Source organism: Sciurus vulgaris, assembly GCF_902686455.1.
Source record: "Sciurus vulgaris genome assembly, chromosome: 1".
NCBI classification, from domain to species: Eukaryota; Metazoa; Chordata; class Mammalia; order Rodentia; family Sciuridae; genus Sciurus; species Sciurus vulgaris.
The window spans coordinates 122,875,719-122,897,561 of NC_136461.1; the positions used below are offsets into that span (position 1 = coordinate 122,875,719).

The window sequence follows — 21,843 nt, forward strand, 5'->3', positions numbered from 1 at the left end:
AGTAGCTTGAAGTCCAAGAAACTGAAACCTCAGAACAAAAAGGATCAATGGTGCTACCTCAGTCCAGGATGGAAGGTTTCTGGAAACTCCCTGGAGAATCACTGGCAGAGTCCTTTTTGAAAGAGTGAGAGAGCAAGAGTCTGATGTCCTCAGGCAATCACAGCAGCAATCAAGAATCCATTCAAGAACCTGTTCAAGAAGAATGGAGCATGAATCTGCTGCTGTTTCCTTGTCTTTTCCAACTTTTGTTCCATCTAAGCCACCATCCTATTGGACAGTGCTGCCCATGCTTAGAGAGGGTCTCCATTTCAGTTTGTTACCCACATGCCAATCATTCCTAGACACACCCTCATTGATGCACCCAGAAGACATCAGGAATCTATTGATTCAATCAAGTTGACAATTCAAATTAACCATTACAAACCGCCTAACGGCAAGATGCCCCCAATCCCTCACTCCCCTATATCTATCCCAGGCTGTAAGGGAAGCCAGGTCTCAGTTTCCCTGGTGGGGAGAGGGTTCTTCACAGGTTTGGTTTGTCTTAAAGATGAGTCACTTCTCCTCTATTTTCTTTCCTACAGGTACCTTTTTTGAGAAACTTTTTTCCCACCATTATTGGTCTGGTTAGAATTTAGAATTTTCTATTTTCTTTTTCTTTCTGTGGTGCTAGGAATTAGTACCTTAGAAATACTAAGGTGCCACAATGAATCAAATATACTCCAAAGTAGCTCAGCAAGGCAAACTTTCCTCCTGCAAAAGGACCACTACTGAACCTAGCAAACAAGCACATTCAGGCACATTTGAGAGGCAGTCCACCTGTTTTTACACCTTGGGCAGCACATCCCTTGCTCTGATAGGAGGAGCTCTGGGTTACAATCTACCTGATTGGCTAATTTTAAAATTGGGGTGGGCAAAGGAAAGGGTTACAATTGAAATGGCTACAATTTTCGGATCTTACATCCCAATTAAGGCTAAATACAATCACTAAGCTACAGTACACTGGTTTATCTTTACTACTTTCCTGGGAAATCAATTTTTATTATTATGCAGCACTACACTGCATTTTCTTCTATTTTTTTAGGTAATTTATGTCTTTTTACTTATATCTCCCCTTTCGTTACTAGCTTTTGGCCTTTTTCTTTCTTTCTTTGAGGCAGTCCCTGATCCAGAAGATCAGGTGCCTTCCATTTTGGTAATGGTCTTCAGAATTTGGTTCTCTTTTTTTATGTTTTTGGTACTAGGGATTAAACTCAAGGGTGCTTTACCATAGAGCTATATTCCCAGTCCTTTTTATTTTTTATTTTGAGACAGGGTCTTTCTAAGTTGCTGAGGGTCTCACAAATTGCTGAGGTTGGCCTTGAACTTGGGATCCTACTGCCTCAGCCTCTGAGTCAATGGGATTATAGGCACGTGCCACTGTACCTGGTGGAATTTTCTTTATTTTATCAGGATGACTTGACTTGAAAATAACAGGAAATCATGAATCAAATTGGCCTAAACAATAAGGAAATGTTATCTTTGCATAACAAAAAGTCCAGAGACAGAGTGTCTCTTTATATCAAGATTCTGGGCCTGTTTTTCTGCAATTCTCTTGGTGATGCCCTTGGATTATCAGCAAGATGAATACAGTGGTTCTAAGCCTTATGCTCAGATATGTAGGAAGGGCACTAACTATGACTTTTATGTGTCTCTTGAGAATAAAATCTTTCCCAGAAACCTTGCAGAAATCTTCTCACTATACTGTAGTAGAACTGCCCATTTGTAAATCACTAAAGATTAGGAGACTGACATTACCCGTTACCAAAATAGGTTTAGCTTTATCACCTAAAGCTACAACCCCAGCTTCATTTCCTTTCTTGAACAATCTTTTTTTTCCTTCATAGATAATAAATGTTTCATTTTTGCCATTTGTTTTGTTTACTAGGTGTGAGAAGCTTGATATTTTCCATGTGGAAAATGCATCAAATAGTTTTGCATTTTCTTTCTTTTTTTTCAGCAAGATGTCTCTCCTGGAGTTCTCTGTTCTCTGACATTAATTTGGGTCATTTGCTCTCTAGGATCCTTATATAGCTGATTTCCTGAGACTTCCCTTCTTCAGTCCTTTGTATGTATTATTTTTATTGGTTGATTGCAGTGCTAGGGATCAACAACAGGGCCTCCTACATGCTAAGTAAGTACTCTACCATGTCTGTTTCTTGTTTTCTGAATCTTATGTCTTCCTAGTTCTTGATTCCCTTACTTGCTTGTCAGAGGCATCCTAAGACAGGGTGCAAAGGTGATAGAGCAGATGCCATCAATGCTGCAGCTCAGAGTCACTCATTTCACCTAAACTCACCTGCAGCTGCTGACTGGTTCAGTTTCTCCTGAGAATTAAACTATGATGGGGAAAAGTAGTCACATGAAAAGTTCTTAAGTGTTTAACTTCTCCTTATGCAAACTTTTCTACTATCTTTTATTTTCAGAACGTTCCCTTATTTTTATTATTATTATTATTATTATTATTTGCTGTGAACTAAACCCAGGGCCTTGTGCTTGCAAGGCAAGCATTCTACCAACTGAGCTACAGCCCCAGTCCACATTCCCTTATTTATATCTTCTCCCTCTCCCTCTCCCTCTCCCTCTCTCTCTCATACATGATCCCTTTAGTTCCTGAACATTTCCAAGATCTTCCAGGAAAATTAACTTGTTAATCATCAACATTTTTCTCTTTAGGGAAATAAACTCAATTCCCTATAACTCAATTTTCTATAAAATTGAGATAGGGTGAAGAACAGGTGGTCTGTGATGAGATTGGGAAAATGAGGGTTAATTATCAAAGGAAAGGAAATGAGATGCTAACACCTCCAGAGCACTTCTCCCCCTCTTAACTGGTTGCTAACACCTCTGGGGAATCACCCTCCCAACACAAGGTAGTTACTAATGATTACTCCTTGGCTGCCCTTTTCCTGCCTTTGGGCACTTAAGCTGTATGGAAAGAGGAGGTGTGAGGGGGAGAGAAAATTTGAGATCTATAAAGAGACAAGACCGCCCTCTCCCACTGATACCCAGCTCTGGCGCCCTTCTCTCCTGAGAAGTCTTTCTGTCTCTCAAATAAAACTTGCTTTCTACTCTTGCTTCAGTGTTTCTCCGGTGTTTAATCTTCAACACCAGGGGGATGAGGACCTGGTCCTGATTTCCAAAACCAATATCAGCATGACCATGATTTTAGGTCATTCCAACATCTCTTCTTAGATAGTAAAATAACATTGAATAGTTGAATAAGATAAAGGCATCTTTTTATCTATTTCTCTTAATTAAGCTTGTCAAAAGACTAGCTTATTGGAGTGGTCATAAAATTAAATTGAGGGTTTTTAATTGTCCTCCTTTGCTTTCTAACTCATATGGTGTAATTGCTTTGATTTTTAAAAAATAAATTGTAGTCTCAAAAAATATTGCCTTTCTCATTTCTAATACTTCGCCCCACCCTCACTGCATATTGGGGACTGAACAGAGTAACGCTTGACCGCTGAACTACATCCCTACTTCTTTTTATTTTTAATTTTGAGACAAAGTCTTGCTAAGTTTCCCAAGAATTACAGACATGGGCCACCATGCCCAGTACCCAATTTAATACTTTGTTGTTGTTGTTGCTTTTAAGAGACAGGATCTGGCTAGGTTTCTGGTGATGAAGTGCAGTGGCTGTACACAGGTGAGATCACAGTACTGATACTTGGTACAGACATCTGCATCTGAAAGGAACTTACAGTCCTGAACACTGGGGCCTCAAGGGATCCTCCTGCCTCTACCTCCAGAGTAGCTGGTATAAGTGCAAAAAGACGGGAAGCAGACCTCTACGGATTCAGAGAAGCCTTTATTCCTTCACGGATTCGGGCGCCCTTGGGGCCCATTTTCCAGATGGGGAAAACGGCTGCCAGTTACAGAGGGGATTTTGGTTTTATAGGGTACAATTATGTAATCATTGGGAGCTGTGTATATGCAGTTTTGACAGTCAGGAGCTAGTTGAACAGATTAAAACTTTAATTCAGGAAAGTAGCTATAAAAAAGGTTGAAACTCCTTGTTTTCTGGGGAGATAGGAGTCCAGATCCCAGGGATGAGTACTCAAATCTTGCCCATTGGTATTTGCTGTGTTTCTGTTTAGGACTAATTAGCCATAGGAGAAGGTCTAAGTTTAGGGCCCATTGTGATTGGGAAAGGGTGAACAGGGAGAGGTTTAATGCTTGGCCAATTTCCCCTTCCTCCTCCCGAGCCACACTGTCCCTGTGTTTTTCTTGGGGTGCTGTCTTTTAGGAATAATATTTTCCATAATCCTTCAGCTGGGATTACAGGTGTACACTACCAATGACAGATTTCATACAGTCTTGATTATTGTAGCTACATAGTCTTGAAATCATTTAAACGGATCCCTTCAACTTCTTTTGTAAGGCCCCCCAAAAAGGAAACCCCAACTCTGTCCCATGGATGGACGGCAACCCCAATCAACCGCAGGAGGCGTCACTTGATGCAAACCGCAAGAGGTGTTTATTCCAGCGCGCTGGGACCCAACTCCAGGAGTCGAGTCCCTAGCAGAAAATCTTGTAGGTTTATAAAGGCAGAAACCACACATCGGGAGGGGTCACACATGAAAGGGGGAAAAGGGGGAACAAAGCTGCAGGAAATTTCAAAGGGGGTCTGGATTTGCTGACAAAATGTTTCACAATGTTTTACAACAGGGTGTAGATTCTGGTCAATAGTTTCTGGTAATCCTACTGTTTGAGCACTATCTGGCTATCAGGCTCAATTTACTCTTTTACTCTCTGTTTGGGGCTGTTTCCTGGAACAGCTTTAAGGGCTTTGTTCCCATTACTGGGAGGGAAACCTTAGGGAGTTGAGATAAAACAGACAGCTTAAAAAAATGTCCATTCTTTCACTTTCTCCTCCTCCCCTTCCTCCTTCTCCTCCCCCTGCTTCTTCTCCCTCCCCTTCTACTGAAAGAATGGACATTTTTTTAAGCTGTTTTATCTCAACTCCCTAAGGTTTCCCTCCCAGTAATGGGAACAAAGCCCTTAAAGCTGTTCTCTGTTCCCAAACAGAGAGTAAAAGAGTAAATTGAGCCTGATAGCCAGATAGTGCTCAAACAGTAGGATTACCAGAAACTATTGACCAGACTCTACAGCCTGTTGTAAAACATTGTGAAACATTTTGTCAGCATACCCAGACCCCCTTTGAAATTTCCTGGCAGCTTTGTTCCCCCTTTTCCCCCTTTCATGTGTGACCCCTCCCGATGTGTGGCTTCTGCCTTTATAAACCTACAAGATTTTCTGGTAGGGACTCGACTCCTCGAGTTGGGTCCCAGCGCGCTGGAATAAACACCTCTTGCGGTTTGCATCAAGTGACGCCTCCTGCGGTTGATTGGGGTTGCCGTCCATCCATGGGACAGAGTTGGGGTTTCCTTTTTGGGGGGCCTTACATTTGGGGGCTCGTCCGGGATAAGATGGCCCCCCCTCATCCGCGGAGTCGACCTTGGAGGTAAGAAGGGGTACCCCGAAGTTGTCTGTCTTTGTCTTGTGTTTTGTTAGTTGGTCTGGTTCTGTGAGCGCGCTTTCGGTTTCGGTGGCAGCCGTTCGGTGACTCGTGAGAGTGGCCGAACAGTGGCCGGCAGACGTGCCTGGGGGGCCACAGGTTGCAGCCCTGGGGGACGCCCTAAGGGTGGAAGGAGAGCCAGGGACACCTGGTAGTCTCCGTCGGTAAGGGCGCTGATGGGGTTCAATTGGTGGATCAGAGATTGGCGCCCGTCTGTATCTGGTTCTGTTGTGTGTTTGTGGCGGACAAGGTGGAGGAAGGGTTGGAACAACTGGGGGGTTCTCGGACCGGGCTACTCTCGGGTGGACCCCAAAGGTTCCTTCTCTGGACTCCCCCTCCCGACAGCCCTGAAGGGTAACTTAGCAAAGTAGCTTCAGTCTCAAAAGTAATGAAAAATAAGGTCTCATAATTTTAACATCCAACCTGTCTGGATGAGATGGCTAAAATGCCTTAGACACAGAGTTTCTGTTAAAACCTGTTAGATCCTTCCAGATCTCAGTCAAGGCTTACATTGAAATATAAATAAAAGAAGCCTAAAGGCTCAGTAGGAGACCGGTCTCAAACCCAGGGAAAGAAAAGGTAAAAAGAGTCTTTAAAACTCCAGCAAAGTAAATGCTATATTTTTAATTATATGTTTTTTTTGAGCTCATGATTTTTTGATCAGTTCTATTTTTTATTCAACTAGAGTTTTTGAACATCTGTTACACTGCAATGGAGATTCACCTATAAAGTTACAAGGGCTTGATTTTGTGTTATTTGTATGTTGTGCTGTCTGATGTCATGTTTTGTCTGTATCAAAACTGAGCTCTCCTAAAATTAAGATTTAAAAATGGATCCAGATACTTTTAATTCACGTGATTTAAAAAGGTTCAAATTGGGTAAACTAATAAGAGTAAAATGTCTTTGAAAATAACTTGCAAGTCTCTAGGTGGTCAAGCTAATAAAATATTGATGTTAATAAAATGTCTAATATCAATTGTTTCTAGGACTTTTCTTCAACAGGAAAGAGACAGCAAATACTGTTCAGGACACTTGTCTGATATCTTGGTTTTTTACAGAATAAGTGAATTAGAGTTAACATGTATGGGATTACTCTAATGTATTTGTAGAGACATCTGATTAATTTACAAAGTTAAAATGCTAATTGTTAAATAACATCGAGTACTTTTAACTCCTTAAATTCCATGGGGTATCATACTTAAACATTATTGGTGTTTTCATAGGTTGGTTAAATAAAAGGGTTTAAACTTGCTTTGTGTCATCACTAAACTAAAAACAAGGTTACTAAGAGTTATGTCCTAACAAGTGCAATTCTATATACAAAGGGTCCCAAAAGTTTCAACTGTGTTTCAATTAGAGTACTATAAACAACAGAATATTTAATCTTATTAAAATAGAGTAATTTATCTAAATTCAGAAATTTCATAAGAGTTGTTTCAGAATGTGAACAAAAAGGGGACAACGAGTAGGAAAGAGAAAATAAAAGGTTCTGGGTATGGAAATATATTTAGTAAAAGGAAAAAGGAAATGTTTCTGGGTAAGAAAGTGCTTGTGTGATGAAATACATGAGGGTCTAAGTAAGTGCTAAGAAAGTCTGTGTAAGTAAAGGGCAAGTTTCAACAAGTTTGTGTGTAACTAAGTTGGTTATATGTATGTGAGACAGCTAAAACTATTGAAGGTTTTTCCTAAGGTGAAATACTAACGTTCTGATATAAACCAAAGTTTAATCTATACGGTAGAATGACATGGTAAAATGACAAGGATTTGAAACACTAATTTACTCTTAACTTTGTGTCTATTAAGTTTTATTCTTTAGAACAATTAGTCTTAAAAATTGGGGTGTATACAATTATGGTTAAACAACTGTTATAGAGTATTGCACTATGTTACAGAGTCTACATTTTTCTTTAAAAACTCAATTTGGTAAGATAAAAGTGTCAAGGTATTTGTGAAATGGTCACTAGTTGTATATTAAATGTGTTCATATTTTTCAGGACCACAAATTTTTAAAGCAAGGAATTTATTAAGCTCTGCTATCGTCCAGATTAAACTTGTCTGTAATGGTAATCTTAAACTTATAAAGAGTAAATTTTATTGGGGATTTATTTCTATCATTTAATGTTCTATTATAGGACCTGCTATCAATAGGGTATGTGTAAAATTTGTTACTTTTTACACTGGGATAAAGAATTTCAAATGTAAATGTATTTCTAAACATTAGAGTCTGATTTGTTTAAAGGTTAATATTGTGAAATATGAAAGAAACATGAAAACATTTTGCCACTTAATCACACAAAAGGAAAGTTAAAAGCTCTCTCAGCCTTTCTTTGATTCATGTTTTAGATACTATGTTAAATTGTGTTAATTATAAAGTTTATATAGACTCAGGAAACAGTATATGTAAACTACTTAATGATATTTAAGGAAAAGAAGCAAAGATCAACCTCAGAATTAGAACACTTAAGATCTGTAAAGAGCCACGCCTTACCTGAGATAAGGCTCTGCCTCCCACCTCACTGTGTGTAGAATAGCTCCAAAATAAGCCAGACTTCAGCTTATTTAAAGTTATAGTCAAAAGATTGGTTCTTGTTGTAAAAGTACTGTGATCTCAAATAGGGGATAGAATGTAGTTCTCAATCAAAATTCAAGATAGCTATTATACAAGCTGAATATATTTTTACTCTTGCTAATTTCATTTTGTAAAACTGTTACCTGTTAATGTTTTGCAGAAGTAGCTGCTCCAAGAACAAACAACCTAGGTAACTTGTGATAATAAGCCATCACCTATAGAATAGATAGTGGTAACTTCCAGTACTAATGCAGACTCCAGTTAGATAAAAGGGTAAATAATTGTAAAGTTATGGACATTAAAGTTAAAGCCCATTACTCTTAATTTATGACTGGTGAGACTGGCTTGCTGGATAATTAAGATCGAACTTAGAAATTGGAGTTAAATACAGAGGTCAAGAAAAGTCCATATTTGGGTCTTGCCCTCAACGTTAGCCTGAACCCAGGGAATAAGAGAACTTCTCTAAGGAGCGTTGCAACTCTGGGTCACACAACCTCCTGATCAAGGAGATTGTTGAGACTAGAGGATGAACAATTATCCAGTGCATCTGCTGCAGAGGAGGGTCATGGAAAAGGGGAAACATCCCTTGATGTTTCTAAAGGAAGTCACCTCATCAAGAGACCCTGCCTAATCAAAGTCACTGGTGGAGCTAAGGAGCCGCTCTTAAGTTCTGTACGAGTGACCCCTGTGGGAACTCAGCTGACTCTTTAACAAGACAGGAACCAGGTCAATTTCACCAACTTGATCTTAGATACCCAGCAAAACAGTTAAAACCAAAATATAGCCATTCTTGGGCATTTAAAGGAAATAATAATTAAATGTAACTTAAGATGTACACTTATATTAGCCCACTAGAATAAAGGCTGGAAGCTACAAATGAAAGAAAGATTCTTCAGCAAATGTGCCTGATAACTATCAAGAGAAACTGCCAGAGTCAGAAGTTTTTAGTCAGTTTAAGACCTTCCTAAGCTACACAGGTAGACTTAATCTATGTTTGCTAGTATGATTATCTATTCCTAAGTAACAGAAGTATAGAGATCTCTAGTAAACACAGGTTATACCAATAAAGGGATATTTTACAAAATCAGATGACATTAAGTAGCTTAACTATATTTTTTGGGGACATCTATGGCAATGTTAAAGTCCCCAAATAAAGGCCTTGTTCTCTCCAGCCTTTGCTAGGCCTAGTTATGGGAACAATTTCTCAGTTCTTCCACCTCCTGGTGAGAGATTAACTTCTGTCATTTTCATGATACTCAGTGGCATGTTTCAGATGCTGCAACATTTACTTTGTGCTAATCTCATTTCAGTACTCATGTCTTTTTGTTCTTCTATCATAGAAGCAGCCGCCCCCAGATGACTTTACAATCTGCTCTTCCCCAACCAGGCTTCTTCCTGGGACCCCTTGATTGACCCGATTTTTAGAAAAGGAACTCCAAGCTGCTTGCCCCACGCCACCCACTTCCAGCTCGAAGAAGCTAGAGCGGTCATCGACCTCCTTCCCCAGCAGCATGGAGTTCCTGAGATTAGAGGGGGGAATGAAGCCAGAATTGGGAACAGGTAGTTAGTGTAGAAATAGGGGATCGGGTCAAATTGAGGAAATGGCCATAAAATCATCTGCCTCTGGAAGTTGGAGACTGCCCCTGGAAGAATGGAATGTCAAGGATCTCCGGAGCCCATTGATTACCAAATTTACCTGCCTTTATCAAGGACTGTTTACCAAGGACTGCAAACAAGGGGCTGCTAATTGGTGGCCCGCCCCTTGGGCTCTTGCCTGCCTGAAATCACCTAGTCACCTTCATCAGGGAAAGAGTAAGTGCTGTATAGGTACTAATGCTTAGGCAACAATACCAGTCCCTCCGCCAAGGAAATAGCTTTGGAGAAGAGTATATAGAGACAGAAGTTCCATGATTAGAACTTACCAGAAAAGAAAATGGGGAAATGAAAGAATGGACATTTTTTTAAGCTGTCTGTTTTATCTCAACTCCCTAAGGTTTCCCTCCCAGTAATGGGAACAAAGCCCTTAAAGCTGTTCTCTGTTCCCAAACAGAGAGTAAAAGAGTAAATTGAGCCTGATAGCCAGATAGTGCTCAAACAGTAGGATTACCAGAAACTATTGACCAGAATCTACAGCCTGTTGTAAAACATTGTGAAACATTTTGTCAGCATACCCAGACCCCCTTTGAAATTTCCTGGCAGCTTTGTTCCCCCTTTTCCCCCTTTCATGTGTGACCCCTCCCGATGTGTGGCTTCTGCCTTTATAAACCTACAAGATTTTCTGGTAGGGACTCGACTCCTCGAGTTGGGTCCCAGCGCGCTGGAATAAACACCTCTTGCGGTTTGCATCAAGTGACGCCTCCTGCGGTTGATTGGGGTTGCCGTCCATCCATGGGACAGAGTTGGGGTTTCCTTTTTGGGGGGCCTTACACTACCTCCTCCTTTTCAAAATTGTTCTAGCTGTTCTAGTTCATTTCCCTTTCTACACTCATTTTAGAATAATATTGTCTATATCTACAAAAAAATCTTACTAGGATTTTGATAGGAACTGCATTGAATTTATACATTAGTTTGAGCAAAATTGACTACTATACTTTTTCCAATCTATAAACATTACCATATTTCTCCATTTATTTCAATATTTTAAAAACTTCTTTTATCAGTATAATGTAGTTTTCATCACACAAGACTTGTATATTTATACATTTGGATTTATACTTAGATATATCCTTTTTCTTTTTAGTGATTGAAAATGGTATTGCTTTTGAATTCACAGTCCATGTGTTCATTGCTGGTATGAGAAATACTGTCGAGGTCTTAAGCCCCCTTGCTCTTCTCAACCTGCGACAAGGGAAGGGGACACTCCCCAACAAGGTCAGACCAGGATAGGTAGGGCCGACTGACTGCCGGCTCCCAGCCCTCCCTGTGGAGGACAATCAGATGTGTCAGGGAGATGCATCACAGCAGGAACTCGTTTACTGAAGGAGTCACACAGCTTTTATGTAGGGTGGGGGCTAGGCAGGAACCAATCAGCTTAAAGGTCAGCAAGGCAGGGAGGTTCACACAGGCGAGAGTGCCATTGGACTATATGGCAAGCACGAGCTGATCACGTTCTCAGAACTGTTGTTAACCAATCCTTGAGGGTGGTCCGATTCATCGTCATTAACTATTGAAACTGCCTTTGAGGCCTTGATCTTGCTCACTTGCCTTAGGGAGTAAGGAGTCAGCCTGAGTTAGTTAATGTCTCATTAGTCCCAACAAAATACAACTGATTTTTGTGTGTTCATCTTATATATTTCAACCTTCCTGAATACTCACTTATTCTAGGTGTTTTTTATGAATTCTTGAGATTTTCTAAGTAGACAATCATGTCATGTACAAGTGGGAGCATATAGTTTAATTTATTTTCAATCTGTATGGGAGCATATAGTTTAATTTATTTTCAATCTTTTCTTTTCTTACCTCACTGGACTAACTAGAACTTTTAGCTGTATTTTGAATGAGAATGATGACAGCAGACATACATCTTTGTCTTATCTCCAGTCTTAAGAGCAAAGCTTGCAGTCTTTCACTGTTAAATATGGTATTAGTTGAAAGTCTTCGTAGATGTTCTTTATGAAGTTGAGGAAGTTCTCCCCCATCTTTTTTTTGAGAATTATTTTTTAATCATGAGAGAATGTTGATTGTGTTGACTATTTTGTCATTGATTGACAAGATCATGTGATTTTCCTTCTTTACCCTGATAATCTGGTGCATTTTATTGATTGATTTTAAAACATTGAACCAGCTTTAAATTCTATGAATAAACTCAACATGGTCTATTTCATTTTGGGTGAATTGTGGTTGTTTGTACTTTTAAAGGAATTAATCCATTCCATCTAAATTGTCAAATGTATATGTTTAAATTGTAGTATTCCTTTATTATTCCTTTGACCTCTGCAGGTTCTATCATCATTTTTCCATTTCATCCATATTTTGGTAACATCTTTTCAATAAAGATCGTTTATTTTTTGTTTCACTGATTTTTTCTGTTTTCTAGCTTATTATTTCCTGCTCTTATCCTTATAATTGCCTTTCTTCTACTTTCTTTGAAGTTATTTTATCTTTTTCTAGATTACTGAGGTTATTGATTTGAGATTTTTCTCTTTTTTTTTGTATGCAGTTATTGCTAGAAATTTCCCTCTAGGTACTGTTTTAAGTGTGTTCCACTAGTTTTGATATGTTATATTTTCATTTTCATTCAGTTCAGTGTTTTATTTCCTTTGAGACTTCCTCTTTGACTCATGGATTATATGGAAATATGTTGTTTAATTCCTAGGTGTTTAAAGACTTTCCTCTTGTCTTTATGTTATTGATTTCTAGCTTGGTTTAATTGTGGTTGGAGAACATTCTCTATATAATCTCAATTCTTTTAAATTTGTTGAGAGTTTATTCTGGCCCAGGATGTGGTCCATCTTGTTACATATTCCACGTGTACTTGACAAGTATATATATTCCACTGTTGTTGAGTGGAGTGTTTATACTATAAACATTGATTAAATCCTGCTAATTAATGGTGTTGAGTTCTTTTACATTGTCACTGATTTTCTGTCTAGTTGTTTGTCCTATAAATTGTAGAGAGGGGTGTTGGTTCCTCCAAATATAATTGTGGATTTGTTAACTTCTCTTAGTTCTATCATTTTGCTTTATGTATTTTGTAACTCTGTTGCTAGAATGTCTTTTTGGTAGATTGACCCTTTTGATAGAAAGTCCCTCTCTATTTCTATTACTTTTATTTGCTCAGAAGTCTATTTTATCTGGTGCTGTTATGATTTTGATATGAGGCATTCCCCCACAAAAGCTCATGTGTGAGATAACTCAAGAAAGTTTAGAGATGAAATGATTGGGTTATAAGGGGTTCAACCTACCTGTGTATTAATCTTTCATAGGGATTAACTGGTGGTAACTATAGGCAGGTAGGGTATGGCTAGTGGAGAAGGGGCCCTGTGGGAGTGTCTGGGGTATGTATTTGGTCTTGTTGAGCAGAGCACTCTCTCTCTCTCTGATTCTTGGTGCCATGTTCCCAAGCTGCTTTCCCCACCACACCCTTTCACCATGACATTCTGCTTCACCGCCATTCCTGAGAAAAGGACCCTGCTTTCAATGGACTAAGATCTCTGAAACTATGAGCCCCCTAAACTTTTCCCCCTTAAAATTGTTCTTGTCAGGTCTTTTAGTCACAACAATGAAAAATCTGACATAAAACAGGTGCTTTTATGGGTGGTGTCACAGATTCCCCGCCCCCATTTGATTGATGTGGTAGAGGATTGATTGTCTGAATGTTCCCAGTTGTGCTAGGTTGTCCTTTCCTGGTCTTTTGGCTAAGAGAGCAGACTTCTGTGGAAGCTCTTTTGTTGTTTGTCCCCTCAGCATTTCTGGGTTTGCTGGCTTTCCAGATCCAGGTCTGGGTTACAGGAGACAAAAAGAAAACCCAGAAAACTCACTGCCATGTTATGTTCCTCAGGCCCCAGTTTCCTTAGTTTATCTGACCTTCTTTCCACTTTTTAGTCTTTTTATACTTAAAAGGAGGAATAGGGAAAAATACTTCTACTGGAAGAGACGAGATGTCTGGAAGCCTTATATATTTAATATGCATATTTAAGTTTATATTGTTGATCATAGAGTTTTATATCCATCAGTCTGTATCTCCCCTACCCCACCAAACTTTTTAGTGGGCGGCTGCTCACCCAGAAGGAAAAAAACAAACCATCAGTAGAATAAGTCTCTTTAGTTGAGAGTAGGACAAAGGACAGGCAGTTAATATAGATAGATGAATGGGTGGGATTGGGAAGATGGGGGCTGGTTCAAAAGGAAATGGAATGCTAATACCTCCAGAACACTTCCCCCTCTTCCTCACCTGTTGCCAAGGTCACCTGCCTTCAGGGAATTGTTCCTCCCAGCAAGGAGTTGTTAATGAGTGCCCCATGAACAATTCCTTTCCTGCCTTTTCCTGAAGATATGGAAAACAGGGAGCTGTAACCCCTGGATGGCTCTCTTCCTGCCCTTTTGGTCACCGGGTAGGCAGGGTGGGAGGAGGGGACATGAGAAGAAAGGAAGCCTAAAAGAGCAAGACACCTTCACTCCCTAAAGCGCCAGCTCTGGATCCCCCCAGCCCCGCCGACAGGAGTCTCTCTCTCTCTCTCTCTCTCTCTCTCTCTCTCTCTCTCTCTCTCTCCCACTTTTGTTCTTGCCTTGGCAGGTGGCTTTACCAGTGTTAGGGTCCAATATTGACTGGTCCCCGATATCAACTGATCCCCAGAGAATCAAAGTACACACACGGTAATGCAAGACACACAACAAGGTTTTATTGCAAGCTCGAGCCTGGACCACAACCAGCCTCTCAGACCATTGCAATGGCTGAGTGAGGAGCGGCCCCGAGGGGCGAGAAAGCCCTCTGTTTAAGAGATTTCCAAGGGCTGGGGAGATAGCTCAGTTGGCCCAGCACCACAAAAAAAAAAAAAAAAAAGATTTCCAAGCATTCACACACAAAGACCTGTAACGTTATTGGTTAACATTTGAACAGCTAAACATTAGTCCTCCTCTGGTTGGGTCCTGCCAATCTATTTGATTCTCATTGGGTCCTGCCAGAACTGAATGGTCCTAGAGGAAGAAGGGAGGAGGGAAGGGGTGAACTATGCAGGAGATGAGTCAGGTTTAGGCCCTCCTGTCCTTGATAGATAAGGTTTCTAGGCAGCTGCACATTCCTCAGACAAATATCTCTTAACAACATCGATAAGCACCGGGACCCAGCAGTCCTGTTTGTGCTGTATTGGCTCTTGAGGGTGCAGTCATAACTGCCTGCATCCTGGTGATTAAGACAGTTAACTGCACAAATATCCCACCTTCAGTTGTTCATAATGAGGAATCATGCTTATTTGGGTGTCGCGCATATTCATCTTCTGGGGCTGGTACTCTCTCATGTTGTTGTCTCAGCACCATTAGTTGGGCCATGCTTACATTGTCCTTAACAAAAACTATTAACTTATTTAAAATGCAGGGTACAAAAGTTAAAATAAGCAAAAGCAGAGCTAAGGGGCCTACTAGGGTAGAGATTAGGGTAGCAAGCCAAGGGTACCTATTGAACCATGCTTCAAATGAATTTTCTTGGACCTCCCTCTCTCGCTTTCTCTTGGCGAGACCCTCTCTGACCTTAGCCATGGATTCCCTCACTACTCCAGAATGATTAGCATAAAACCAACATTCTTCTCCCAGAGTTGCACATAGATCTCCTTGCTTACAGTCTTTAAAGGCAGGTAAATTTGGTCATCAATGAGCTTAGGAGATCCTTAACATTTTATTCTCCCAGGGGCAGTCTCCAACTTCCAGAAGCAGATGGGTTTCATGGCCTTCATTTCCTCGATTTGACCCAATCCCCTATTTCTACACTAACTGCTTGTCCCCAATCTGGCTTCATTCCTCACCTCTAATTTTAGGAACTCCTTGCTGCTGTCGGGAAAGGGGGTGATGACCATTCTGGCTGCTTTGAGCTGGAAGGGGGCAGCGTGGGGCAAGCAGTTTGGAGTTCCCTTTTAAAAATCAGGTCAATTGAAGCTAGAAGTCTGGTTGGGGAAGAACAGGTTGTAAAGTCATCTGGGGTGGGAGAAGAACAAAAAGACATGAGTATTGAAATGAGATTGGTATGAAGTAAATGTTGCAGCATCTGGAACATGCCAATGAATATCATAAAGATGACAGAAGTCAGTAATTCCTCACCAGGGGGTGGAAGAACTGAGAAGTTGTTCCCATAACAAGGCCTAGCAAAGGCTGGAGAGGACAAGGCCTTTATTTGGGGACTTTAACATTGTCCAGGTTATCAGGAATGTAAACACAACATTTAACTCTTAATGTTATTGATGTCCCTAGAAAATATAGTTAAGCTACTTAATGTCGTCTGATTTTTGTAAAATATCCCTTTATTGGTGTAGCCTGTGTTAAGTAGAGATCTCTATATTCTGTTACTTAGGGCTAGATAATCATACTAGCAAACATAGATTAAGCCTACCTGTATCTGTAGGCCTTTAGCTGACTAAAATCTCTGACTCTGGCAGTTTCTCTTGATAGTTATCAGGCACATTTGCCTAAGAATCTTTCTTTTGTAGCTTCCACTCTTAATTTTAGTGGGCTAACACAAGTGTACATCTTCAGTTACATTTAACTATTATTTCTTTTAAAAGCCCAAGTATGGCTATATTTTGGTTTTAACTGTTTTGTTAGGTGTCTAAGATCAAGCTGGTCGATGTGACCTGTTCCTGCCTATTAAAGAGTCAGCTGAGTTCCCACAGGGGTCACTCATAGAGAACTTAAGAGCAGCTTCTTAGCTCAGTTAGTGCCGTTCATTAGGCAGGGTCTCCTTGATGAGGTGACTTCCCTTGGAAGCATGAGGGATGTCTCCCTTTTCCAATGACCCTCCTCTGCAGCAGTGCACTGATTGGCTTTTTATCCTCCAGTGGTCTCATGAATCTCCCTGATCAGGAGGTTGTGTGACCCAGAGTTGCAAAGCTCCTTAGAGAAGTTCTCTTGTTCCCTGGATTCAGGCTGACTGAGGGCAGGACCCAAATACTGGCTTTTCTTGCCCTTGTATTTAATCTCGATCTCTAAGTTTGATCTTAACCATCCAGCAAGTCAGTCTCACCAGTCATAAAGTAATAGTACTGGGCTTTAGCTTCAATGCTTATAACTTTACAGTTATTTACCCTTTTATTAAAGTACTACCACATACTATCTGTTTTGTAGGTGATGGCCTATTATCACAAGTTACCTAGGTTGTATGTTCTGGAAGCAGCTACTTCTGCAAACAGTAACAGGCAACAGTTTTACAAAATGAAATTAGTAAGAGTAAAAGCATATTTAGCTTATATAGTAGCTATCTTGAATTTTGGCTGAGTTCTACATTATATACCCTGTTTGAGATCACAGTAATCTTTACAACAAACATCAAACTTTTGGATACAACTTTAAATGAGTTAAAGTCTGGCTTACTTTGGAGCCATTCTAAAATGCAGCAGGGTGAGGCAGAGTCTTATCTCCAGTAAGGCAGGGCTCTTCACAAATCTTAAGTAAAATGTTCTAATCCTGAAGCTAATTTTTTTTTTTTTTTTTTTTTTTGGCCCCTTTGCCATGACCAACATGACCAAATTTTCAAGTTCAGTGAGGGGCAAAGGAGTATTAGAAAATAAAGGTTTATGGAGCTCTGTTCTCTGATGGAAATGCAGATCCAAACATGTCTTATTATTAGGTTAAAGACCATGTAAGCATTATTCTTTGTTTTCAGGAAAGTTACAGAGACTAGAACATCTACGTAACTTTTTTTCACAACTGCAAAGTGCGATGTTAGGAACTCTGTGTAGCTCTCAAGGAAGTCCACTGTCCAAAGTTACTGTAAGGTGGGCAGGAACTAGAGAAGGGAGCTGATGAAACACTGGTTATCTAGCAAAATGATTTCTTTCTGCCCAAGAGCTGTGTGCCTGAGATCAATGTAAGAGCTGATAGGACTCCTGTACAGAGCCTCCCCAGGGAGGGCACTGCCACAGCAGTTAGGCATCTTGTGCTCCTGCACAGGAACACTCCCAGGCACCAGGCATGCTACAGTCTTGAGGTCAGAGACCCCAATCTCAGTCACTGTTGTCCCCTTTTTGCTATTGCACATTACGCTCTTTCTTAAATGTCATTTTAAGAAGTTTACATATATTGATTCCTGAGTCTATATGAACATTAGTTAACATAGTCTAACATTATATCCAAAACAGGAATCAATCAAAGAAAGGCTGAGAGAGCTTTTAACTTTTCTTTTGTGTGGCGAAATGTTTTCACCTTCTACGATATGAACCTTTAAACAAATCAGGCTGTCACTAACTCTTAGAAATATATTTACATTTAAATTTTTATCTCAGTGAAATAAATAACCAATTTTACACATATCTTATTGATAATAGGTCCCATAATAGAACATTAAATGATAGAAATAAATCCCCAATAAAATGTACTCTTTAAGTTTAAAATTACCATTACAGACAAGTTTATTCTGGAGAATAGCAGCTTGATAAATAAAGATGTATATCTGGAAAATATGAACACATTTAATATACAAAGAGTGACCATTTCATAATTACCTTGATACCTTTATATTAACCAAATTTAGTTTTGAAAGAAAAATTTAAACTCTAGTGTAGTACAATACTTTAACAGTTGTTTAACCATAATTTTATAAACCTCAATTTTCAAGACTAATTCTCCTAAACTATGAAACTTAACAGATATAATGTTAAGAGTAAATTAGTGTCTTTAAGAAATCCTTGTCAATTTAACATATAAATTAAACTTCGGTTTATATCAGTACAGTAGTATTTGACTTTAAGAAAAACCTTAAACAGCTTTAACTGATTGTCTCACATACTTGTAACCAACTTAGTTACATGCAAACTTGTTGACATTTGCCCTTTACTTATGTAAGGCCCCCAAAAAGGAAACCCCAACTCTGTCCCATGGATGGACGGCAACCCCAATCAACCGCAGGAGGCGTCACTTGATGCAAACTGCAAGAGGTGTTTATTCCAGGCGCTGGGACCCAACTCCAGGAGTCGAGTCCCTAGCAGAAAATCTTGTAGGTTTATAAAGGCAGAAACCACACATCGGGAGGGGTCACACATGAAAGGGGGAAAAGGGGGAACAAAGCTGCCAGAAAATTTCAAAGGGGGTCTGGGTTTGCTGACAACATGTTTCACAATGTTTTACAACAGGCTGTAGATTCTGGTCAATAGTTTCTGGTAATCCTACTGTTTGAGCACTATCTGGCTATCAGGCTCAATTTACTCTTTTACTCTCTGTTTGGGAACAGAGAACAGCTTTAAGGGCTTTGTTCCCATTACTGGGAGGGAAACCTTAGGGAGTTGAGATAAAACAGACAGCTTAAAAAAATGTCCATTCTTTCATTTCCCCATTTTCTTTTCTGGTAAGTTCTAATCATGGAACTTCTGTCTCTATATACTCTTCTCCAAAGCTATTTCCTTGGCGGAGGGACTGGTATTGTTGCCTAAGCATTAGTACCTATACAGCACTTACTCTTCCCTGATGAAGGTGACTAGGTGATTTCAGGCAGGCAAGAGCCCAAGGGGCGGGCCACCAATTAGCAGCCCCTTGTTTGCAGTCCTTGGTAAACAGTCCTTGATAAAGGCAGGTAAATTTGGTAATCAATGGGCTCCGGAGATCCTTGACATTCCATTCTTCCAGGGGCAGTCTCCAACTTCCAGAGGCAGATGATTTTATGGCCATTTCCTCAATTTGACCTGATCCCCTATTTCTACACTAACTACCTGTTCCCAATTCTGGCTTATTTTGGAGCTATTCTACACACAGTGAGGTGGGAGGCAGAGCCTTATCTCAGGTAAGGCGTGGTCTTTACAGATCTTAAGTGTTCTAATTCTGATGTTGATCTTTGCTTCTTTTCCTTAAATACCATTAAGTAGTTTACATATACTGTTTCCTGAGTCTATATAAACTTTATAATTAACACAATTTAACATAGTATCTAAAACATGAATCAAAGAAAGGCTGAGAGAGCTTTTAACTTTCCTTTTGTGTGATTAAGTGGCAAAATGTTTTCATGTTTCTTTCATATTTCACAATATTAACCTTTAAACAAATCAGACTCTAATGTTTAGAAATACATTTACACTTGAAATTCTTTATCTCAGTGTAAAAAGTAACAAATTTTACACATACCCTATTGATAGCAGGTCCTATAATAGAACATTAAATGAAAGAAATAAATCCCCAATAAAATTTACCCTTTATAAGTTTAAGATTACCATTACAGACAAGTTTAATCTGGAGGATAGCAGAGCTTAATAAATTCCTTGCTTTAAAAACTTGTGGTCCTGAAAAATATGAACACATTTAATATACAACTAGTGACCATTTCACAAATACCTTGACACTTTTATCTTACCAAATTGAGTTTTTAAAGAGAAATGTAGACTCTGTAACAAAGTACAATACTCTATAATAGTTGTTTAACCATAATTGTATACGACCCAATTTTTAAGACTAATTGTTCTAAAGAATAAACTTAATAGACACAAAGTTAAGAGTAAATTAGTGTTTCAAATCCTTGTCATTTTACCATGTCATTCTACCATATAGATTAAACTTTGGTTTATATCAGAACGTTAGTATTTCACCTTAGGAAAAACCTTCAATAGTTTTAGCTGTCTCACATACATATAACCAACTTAGTTACACACAAACTTGTTGAAACTTGACCTTTACTTACACAGACTTTCTTAGCACTTACTTAGACCCTCATGTATTTCATCACACAAGCACTTTCTTACCCAGAAACATTTCCTTTTTCCTTTTACTAAATATATTTCCATACCCAGAACCTTTTATTTTCTCTTTCCTATTCGTTGTCCCCTTTTTGTTCACATTCTGAAACAACTCTTATGAAATTTCTGAATTTAGATAAATTACTCTATTTTAATAAGATTAAATATTCTGTTATTTATAGTACTCTAATTGAAACACAGTTGAAACTTTTGGGACCCTTTGTATATAGAATTGCACTTGTTAGGACATAACTCTTAGTAACCTTGTTTTTAGTTTAGTGATGACACAAAGCAAGTTTAAACCCTTTTATTTACCAACCCATGAAAACACCAATAATGTTTAAGTATGATACCCCATGGAATTTAAGGAGTTAAAAGTACTCGATGTTATTTAACAATTAGCATTTTAACTTTGTAAATTAATCAGATGTCTCTACAAACACATTAGAGTAATCCCATGCATGTTAACTCTAATTCACTTATTCTGTAAAAAAAACAAGATATCAGACAAGTGTCCTGAACAGTATTTGCTGTCTCTTCCCTGTTGAAGAAAAGTCCTAGAAACAATTGATATTAGACATTTTATTAACATCAATATTTTATTAGCTTGACCACCTAGAGACTTGCAAGTTATTTTCAAAGACATTTTACTCTTATTAGTTTACCCAATTTGAACCTTTTTTAAATCACGTGAATTAAAAGTACCTGGATCCATTTTTAAATTTTAATTTTAGGAGCGCTCAGTTTTGATACAGACAAAACATGACATCAGACAGCACAACATACAAATAACACAAAATCAAGCCCTTGGAACTTTATAGGTGAATCTCCATTGCAGTGTAACAGATGGTCAAAAACTCTAGTTGAATAAAAAATAGAACTGATCAAAAAATCATGAGCTCAAAAAAACATATAATTAAAAATATAGCATTTACTTTGCTGGAGTTTTAAAGACTCTTTTTACCTTTTCTTTCCCTGGGTTTGAGACCGGTCTCCTACTGAGCCTTTAGGCTTCTTTTATTTATATTTCAATGTAAGCCTGGACTGAGATCTGGAAGGATCTAACAGGTTTTAACAGAAACTCTGTGTCTAAGGCATTTTAGCCATCTCATCCGGACAGGTTGGATGTTAAAATTATGAGACCTTATTTTTCATTACTTTTGAGACCGAAGCTACTTTGCTAAGTTACCCTTCAGGGCTGTCGGGAGGGGGAGTCCAGAGAAGGAACCTTTGGGGTCCACCCGAGAGTAGCCCGGGCTGAGAACCCCCCAGTTGTTCCAACCCTTCCTCCACCTCCGCCACAAACACACAACAGAACCAGATACAGACGGGCGCCAATCTCTGATCCACCAATT

The 21,843-nt window shown here is 39.2% G+C and overlaps 1 protein-coding gene and 2 long non-coding RNA genes across 3 annotated transcripts in view; 2 read left to right on the forward strand and 1 right to left on the reverse strand.

The window, feature by feature from the left end:
* Positions 1-1,940: 1,940 nt before the first annotated feature.
* The window catches only part of FCRLA (Fc receptor like A), a 38,283-nt gene continuing 18,380 nt past the window's right edge, over positions 1,941-21,843 (forward strand). Inside the window, exon 1 of the mRNA XM_079106176.1 lies at positions 1,941-2,170. Coding sequence (XP_078962302.1) covers positions 2,107-2,170 — 64 coding nt within the window. The 5' untranslated portion in view covers positions 1,941-2,106. The remainder of the gene's footprint in view (positions 2,171-21,843) is intronic.
* LOC306641249 lies at positions 17,321-17,949 on the forward strand. The gene is made up of 2 exons (XR_013758097.1): positions 17,321-17,357; positions 17,401-17,949. It is a non-coding gene; the product is annotated as an uncharacterized lncRNA (long non-coding RNA).
* LOC306641245 lies at positions 17,985-20,103 on the reverse strand. The gene is made up of 2 exons (XR_013758096.1): positions 19,949-20,103; positions 17,985-18,149 (listed from the first exon to the last, which is right to left on the reverse strand). It is a non-coding gene; the product is annotated as an uncharacterized lncRNA (long non-coding RNA).